The sequence below is a fragment of the Austrofundulus limnaeus genome, unplaced genomic scaffold (assembly GCF_001266775.1).
Source record: "Austrofundulus limnaeus strain Quisiro unplaced genomic scaffold, Austrofundulus_limnaeus-1.0 Scaffold28, whole genome shotgun sequence".
NCBI lineage: Eukaryota > Metazoa > Chordata > Actinopteri > Cyprinodontiformes > Rivulidae > Austrofundulus > Austrofundulus limnaeus.
In genome coordinates this window covers 2,666,386-2,674,235 of record NW_013952430.1, presented here as the reverse complement: position 1 = coordinate 2,674,235, position 7,850 = coordinate 2,666,386, and the positions used below count along the sequence as shown (strand labels likewise).

At 39.7% G+C, this 7,850-nt stretch overlaps 1 protein-coding gene across 1 annotated transcript in view; it reads left to right on the top strand.

Moving 5' to 3' along the window:
* Positions 1–396: 396 nt before the first annotated feature.
* Positions 397–7,850, top strand: part of pnpt1 (polyribonucleotide nucleotidyltransferase 1) — a gene marked incomplete in the record, with an annotated part of 11,379 nt that continues 3,925 nt past the window's right edge. The window contains 18 exon segments of the mRNA XM_014005133.1: positions 397–611; positions 2,536–2,596; positions 2,722–2,796; positions 2,922–3,027; positions 3,124–3,173; positions 3,268–3,331; positions 3,415–3,462; positions 3,563–3,676; positions 5,232–5,418; positions 5,503–5,554; positions 5,653–5,710; positions 5,799–5,895; positions 5,979–6,081; positions 6,285–6,355; positions 7,007–7,043; positions 7,136–7,202; positions 7,290–7,379; positions 7,468–7,521. Of these exon segments, the coding sequence (XP_013860587.1) occupies positions 493–611; positions 2,536–2,596; positions 2,722–2,796; positions 2,922–3,027; positions 3,124–3,173; positions 3,268–3,331; positions 3,415–3,462; positions 3,563–3,676; positions 5,232–5,418; positions 5,503–5,554; positions 5,653–5,710; positions 5,799–5,895; positions 5,979–6,081; positions 6,285–6,355; positions 7,007–7,043; positions 7,136–7,202; positions 7,290–7,379; positions 7,468–7,521 (1,453 nt within the window).

Sequence of the window (7,850 nt, the reverse complement as noted above, 5' to 3'; positions counted from 1 at the left end):
ATAATAAAGTAATTTTTAAAAAGAACGAAACTTTTTTTATTTAAATTGTAAATAAACTGCCAACAAATGTGAATTTTTTAAGGATGAATGAAACCCCTTTGTCATTTTGTTAAATGACTACAGTAGTTACAATTTAAAGGAAATTAAAGTGTTTCACATATATTCTATGCTATCTTTCAGAATAATCCCAGTTAGTAAATTGCTCAGGTAAAAATATAACCTTGAATTTAGTTGTCACGCTGGTTAACATTTTAAATTTTGTCCTCATCGTGACATTTATCCTTGAGCGGAACTACTGTAAGCATGTGTCGATGGTTGAACACCGAGGGGGTTTCGTGATTACACACTATCGTCTATCGGACCAATCAGAGACTGCTTCATTGGGACGTATTTCCGTACATGTGATAAGTCATGGAAGGTCTCGTCCATTTGTGAACTGCACCTGGTTTAACTGAAGGCAGAGCTGTTTCTCTTGTTTTATGTTGGTTAAAAATGACGTCTTTTCTCCGACTGGGCCGCTCGGTGTCCCGCCTTCACGTGCGTCCGTGTCACCAGAGTGTTTACAGCAGAAACACAAACCTGCGGCGCGTGGAGGTGGACCTCGGAGAGAAGTGAGATGACTTATCTTACATACACCCTGACCGGGATTTTTACATTTAATGGTTTATCCTGTAAGATGCGCAGCTGTGGTTTAAAGGGCTCCCCGATTAGTTGTAACATTAGACTTTATTTAATAAACATATGTTGTAACTGTAAAATAAAGACTGTAAAATACTGTAGGATGTTCAGTTTTTATAATTTTTAAACTAAAAGTTTAAAAATATATTACATGGACGGGGCCATTTTATTTACAAGCAAAGCATTCTGGGTAAATTATGACATCAACTAGGTCATCAGCGTGATGCTGCTAGCGAGCTACATCCACCCTGAAGGTTAATCTTGGACAATATCTGATGATCGACTCTTTTAAATGAAACCAGAGAGCGTTGACAGAGAGGAGAAGGTAGAAATGACTCAGCCTGTAACTGAAAATATGGATGGAGGACAACAGAGCTGCTTTAGCCAGTTAGCTTTAGCGTTAGCCCTGATGCAATCACCATATATGTATTAGCTCAGCGTTACACATTCTCCTCTCATCACTGAGGTCCTCCATCCACATGACAGAGAGGGGAACACAAAAATGTCTCAGTCTGCAACTGAAAATATGGATGGAGGACCTCACTTTAGCTTGTTTGTCGCACTAGCGCCGAGCTAATACATATAAGGCAATATAGTGTCGGCACTAGCGCATAGGCTAACAGGCTCAGCTGAGTTTCTTCTTCCATGAAGCAGCTCTGTTGTCCTCCATCCATATTTTCAGTTCCAGGCTGGGTCATTTCTACCTTCTCCTCTCTGTCAACGCTCTCTGGTTTTATTTAAAAGAGTCGATCATCAGATATTGTCCAAGATTAACCTTCAGGGTGGTTTAAGCTCCCTAGCAGCCTCGCACCGATGACCTAGTTAGGGTGACCAGATCCCAAGAAACCAAATGCGGGACAAAAATGGTGCTTACGAGGGATAATGTGGGACACATCACCAGTATTATGATGTCATCATAAATTTTAATTTATTGCAGGTTTCACATTACATCAATTGATCTCTGTTAGTGCAAAAACAATGAAATAATTCAAGTTAAAAAAAGTAATTATTTTTAAGTAACTCCTTTAAGTTTAACAGAACAAGTTGAAATAATGAACTTTTCTTGCAAGAAACTTTTCATGAAAGAAGCAGCTTCTGCTCTGCCTAAGCTGTGACTTGTCTGATAAACACTCAAATGTGGAAAGATCACAAAAAGATTTACAACTAAATTTTCATGACTTTCATGACTCATTCTTTTCGCCGAATCGTGTCAGCTGTGTGAAGCTTGTGCAGTTCACAGAAATAGCAATATATTTTTCACTTTAGTACAAGTTCAAGCCTCGTTCCCAGTGATAAGTCTACATTATTGACCACCACAGCAGCAGCAGACTAGGCAGCCAGTGCATGTTGAGCTCCGCGGAGTCCGCGCTCCTCCTCGTGCGAAACTGTAAACGCAGAAGCCGCACGGCTCAGCCGGCGGACCAAAGCGGACTTCAGCGGCTCGTGCGCTTCCGCCGTATCCGAGCGAGAATGCTGCTCCCTCCGTCACACCCACGCGCCTCACAAGTATTTGTTTTTTACTTCTCATAATTTGACCCCGTCAAATGCGCGACATTATTTCAATTTGCCGGACAAGAGTGAAAAATGCTTGACAGTCCCGCACAAATCGGGACATCTGGTCACCCTAGACCTAGTTGATGTCATCATTTACCCAGAATGCTTTGCGTGTAAATAAAATGGGTCCGTCCGTGTTAAAATATATTTTTAAAAATTTACAAATCTAATCAACCTACAGTATTTTTACAGTTTTTATTTTACATTTAAAATAAATGTTTATCAAATAAAGTTTAATGTTACAACTAATCGTGGATCCCTTTAACACTCTAAAAAACAACAACATTTGTTTTGTTTGTGAAGGAAACTTGAAATCTCTTCGGGGAAGTTTGCCAGATTTGCTGATGGAGCTGCTGTTGTTCAGGTACCAAAAAGTTGTTTTATGCGTCTCTCTTTGTTCCTTTCAGAATAAAATGACATCACACAGGTTTTTCTGTATTCTATACTTTTGTTTTGATTGTAACCACTTCCACTTCCCCATCATTTTAGTTGGGAGACACCTCAGTGATGGTGACGGCTGTAAGCAAGACTAAACCTTCTCCATCTCAGTTCATGCCACTTGTGGTAAGCTTCTGGAGCTGCGAACACATTGCACTCATTTGTCACTGGTTATTTTACAAGTGAATGTAATCTGAGAGTGTGGACGATGTGAAGTTGTCTTGTGAGTGGACGTTGTCTTTGTTGGACAGGTGGACTATAGGCAGAAAGCAGCTGCTGCAGGTCGAATCCCCACCAACTATATCAGGCGAGAGCTGGGCACCACCGACAATGAGATCCTCACCAGCAGACTCATCGGTAAGACCAGCTAAATGTGGCTTTTTTTACATGTGCAGCTTTGATTCTCCACTTTTAGTCATCTTTAACCAGCTCTTTCATGTTTCTGTTGATCAGATCGGTCGATTAGACCCCTTTTCCCTGCCGGTTACTTTTATGACACGCAGGTTAGTTTGGTTTAAAGCTATTTTAATGTAATTTTACTTTGCATTTAAACGGAGCTAATGGTTTGATATAAAACTATTTTCATCTCTTCAAAAGGTCCTTTGTAACTTGCTTGCAGTGGACGGTGTCAATGATCCAGATGTGCTTGCTATTAACGCAGGTAGGAGTAAACCTCAATCATTCACGGTTTTTAACAGTTCTATTAAAAATTTTTCCTTAACATAATATTTTCTTGCATCAAAGCCTCTGCTGCTCTGGCTCTGTCTGACATCCCCTGGGATGGCCCCATAGGTGAGGAGTGTACAGCTAATTTAGTTCTGTTCCAGTCCTTGTGGTTACAGTACAGTACATTTATTTTCATCCATGTCTTGGATTGTTTGCGTGTTTTCAGGTGCCGTGCGAGTTGGCATGGTTAATGGAGAGCTGCTGGTCAACCCAACGAGGGCAGAGATGGCCTCCAGCACTTTAAACCTGATCGTGTCTGGAGCTCCCAGCAGTCAAGTGGGTAAGGATGCAAACACTGTTATACTCCACTTCTTTTTTTTTTCTTTGTCATCATGAGATCATCACACTAAATATGATCAGATCAAGTTGTTAATTTAATCAGTTCCAACCTAACAAACAGGACCTTTTTGGACTCAAATCATGATGTGTTTATTTTAACTGTTTAGCTGATTTTATTTTGTTTTTTAAGACTTTGACATACATAGTTGACATGCCATAATTTTAGGTAAAACATACAGCAAAAAATAGCAATAATAATTTATTTTGATGAAGAAATCAGCGGTTAATCCTGAAGGATCAGTATTACATTTTTAAGTTTCTCACCACCTAAATATTTATAATAAATTTAACAGAATCATTAGCATTTTCATGCTAGCTGCACCTGCTCCCTGTTCTTGTACAGTCTCACAGATCTTTGTGCGCTTTATTAAATCAAATTCCAGTACAAGGAAGAAAAAAGATCCGGGTCCCAAAAATATTAATTTGTTGATTAGCTTTATGTATAAGCCAAGTATGTCCTGATGCATCTCAGTAATCCAGGTAAAAAATAAAAAAGAAAACAATTGTATAGGTCTTCTGGACGGGTTCTTCTCTAATGAAACGTTTCGTCTCTCCTCCAAGAGACTTCTTCAGTCTGAGAGTTTCAGGCWAAATTCAGGCTTTTAAGCMCTGCCTCCATGTGACTGATACTCACATCACATGGCTATCGTTGACACCTAATTAACACCTATTGTTAACAGGGGGTGGAGTTTTACTGGCAATGGCCGCACTGTAGGAGGGGGACAACTGAAAACGGAGGCCTCCACCTCTGTTTAATGATGGATGATCTTTCTTTACAAAAATGGCTTCTTTTACTCATCTCTCAAACCAACGTTCCTCTCTTATCAAGAATGAGAACATCCTCATCTCTGAAAGAGTGACCGCAGGCCTGTAAATGAGTGAAAACTGCTGAGTTCTGGCCATTAGATGTAGCTCGTCTGTGTTGGGACATTCTTTTGAACAGTGGCTGCTTTGTTTCCCCGATGTATAGCTGGTCGCAGTCCTCCTGGCACTTAACAGCATATACAACATTGCTCTGTTTGTGCCGGGGCACCGGATCTTTGGGGTGAACCAGCCTTTGCCGTAATGTGTTTTGGGGTTTGAAAGCCACTGGGATATCATGTTTAGAAAATAAACGTCTCAGTTTCTCCGAAACACCCGCAACATACGGAATAACGACTGGTTTGGGTCTGGGTTTGGGGTCTTCATTTTCACCTGAAGGTTGCATGGAGTCCTGTCTGTGTTTCCTGTCTGCTTTCAGGAAAGCCCAGTCAGGATAACCACACTGCCACACTGAATTTTGCCTGAAACTCTCAGACTGAAGAAGTCTCTTGGAGGAGAGACGAAACGTTTCATTAGAGAAGAACCCGTCCAGAAGACCTACACAATTGTTTTCTTTTTTTTATAAGCCAAGTAGCTTTGTTTTATTTTGAAAACCTGCAGTTACCATCTTCCCAGGTTTCTAATCAGTTCCTCTTCTTCCTGTTTATCAATAACATAATTTCTGTGCCTGCCAGTGATGATCGAGGCGTCTGCCGAGAACGTGCTGCAGCAGGACTTCTGCCACGCCGTGAAGATGGGAGTCAAACACTCCCAGCAGATCATAAAGGGCATCCAGCGGCTGGCGCGGGAGCAGAATGTAACCAAACGCACGCCGGCCAAGACGTTCTTAGCCCCGACTGAAATGCTGGAGCACACCCGGAAGTAAGGAATTAGATTTATTGGAAAACTTGATGGCAAAATGATCATATAACTAATGTAATGTTTGTTTGTTTGTTTTTGTTGTAGAACTTTATCAGAAAAAATTTATGCTGTTTTCACAGATATCACACACGATAAGGTACAACTAAAAATCGGACCACTCAAAATGCTTTGTGTGTTTCAGAAAATTGTCACATTTTCATCAACAATAATCATCTTGTTCTAACTTTGCATTAGATTTCGAGAGATGAAGCGATCAACAAAATTCGACTAGAAGCAGAAGAAAACTTAAAAGGTAAATAGCTTTTATCTTTCATAGCTGTCTTCTTCAAATTAAACATTTTTTTCTGTAATCTGAAAAGTGTTCATTTTTGTGTTTTTAGAAAATTTCCCTCAAGCCGAGCCCTTTGAAATCATTGAATCGTTCAACGTTGTGACCAAAGAGATTTTCCGTAATTTAGTGCTTAACGAGTACAGGAGGTGAGATGTGACTGCACTGAATATTCTTTTAACTCGTATCCGTTCGAGAGGTTTGGAAAAGTTGTTTTCTGTTCACTTTAAAGGTGTGATGGGAGAGCACTGACGGCTCTGAGGAACATTTCCTGCGACGTTGACCTCTTTAAGCCGCTCCACGGCTCAGCTCTGTTTCAGAGAGGACAAACGCAGGTGTGTAAAATAAATAAATAAATAAACCTACTGTTTTAAATGAAAAACAAACAAGTTTGGTTCACTTTGCCTGAAATAAAGAGATGTGACTTAAATGATGATAAACGTGAAAGTTGTGTGATTCTGTAGTGAACATTTAAATGTGTTCTGAGTTTGTTTTGTTACTATAAAATCTTGGGTTTTGATCTCTTGTGTTCCTGTAGGTGCTGTGCAGTGTCACCTTTGACTCTATGGAGTCCAGTGTCAAAACAGATATTATCACCACAGCTCTCAGGTACCGCTGTTTTTTAAAAAATTTATTTATTATTTCATTTCAGATGGATTGTCTTCATTATTTCTGTAAATGGGCAATCATCAGGGAAAATACTCATTTGCAACATTTTTGTTCGAATTTGTAGCTTTTATTTGCATCTGTGAAATCAGAACAGAGAAAATAAAATGGTACAAAATTAGCAACTATTAGTAAATATTCTATGATAAAACTTTAAATTATTATTAATCATAGTTTAACTTTTAACCCAACAGCAGATTTAAAAATAAAAATGAGACTAAAGCTAAAAATTTGTTGATGAAAAGAAGAAAACACATTTTGAGTATGTTCAAAAGATCAAATTTAACATTTGAGCATCTCCTAACAGATAAGATGACATTAAAATGTATCAGAAGCAGGACTACCTATAAAAATCAGTCAACTTTATTTCTATATCACATTTTAAAAACCACCAGGGTAACCAAAGGGCTGTACAGGACAAAAATAGGTTAAAATGATAAAATAAACGTACAGAAATAGGTTATTTACACACTCGATGAAATTTCTCAGTATTTGTAATTTTATAGAACTTTCCCCTGTTTTCACACATACCTTTTAATAAGCCTGTATAACAGTCAGTTCATGCAGGGATTTGTCTTTGGGTTTTTTCTGCAGTGGCATTAAGGACAAAAACTTTATGCTTCATTATGAGGTGAGTAAAATGATTCCTAAAAAAAGGTGTTAAAAACATTTCTGGTTTCGATTGTAAAATCCTTTCACCAACGATTGTGTTTTTGTTTTCAGTTTCCTCCATATGCAACCAATGAGACTGGCAGGATGGGAGGCCTCAACAGGAGAGAGCTCGGACACGGTTTGTTTGTTTTATTGTCTTTTACTCGTATTCTTTATCTGTGAGCGACACAGACTGTAAGAGGGCGTGATGGTTGTTGGTTTGCAGGCGCTCTGGCTGAGAAGGCTCTGAGGCCGGTCGTTCCTAAAGAGTTTCCCTTCACCATCAGAGTCACAGCGGAGGTGCTGGAGTCAAACGGTCAGTGTTGTGAGGCCATTTGTGAAATTAAAATGCTGTAAACATTTGCCGTACCTATCAGTTTAGCTGTTTTTGTTCCTCCTCACAGGATCCTCCTCAATGGCTTCTGCTTGTGGAGGCAGTCTTGCTCTTATGGATGCAGGTACCTGAGTGGGGCTTACTCAGAATGACACTTTGTACTTGATACAGCAGCCAAAAAAATAAAATAAGACAAAAAGTAATAAAATGGATTTATATAATGGTGCGTTCACACCAAACGCGATTTCAGCGTCAGGAGCAGCAGGTTTACATGCAAAGTCTATGGTGGACGCGCTTCAAGCAACGTCGGGAAGTTCTGCGGCGCCTCAAGCGCGATTAGAGCAGCGCGATTTGAACGATTTGGACGCTCAGATCGTCCAAATCGTCCAAATCGCTGAAGTTGGGAAATCTGAACTTTTGCAGCTCGACGCGCAGCGTCAACCAATCAGAGAG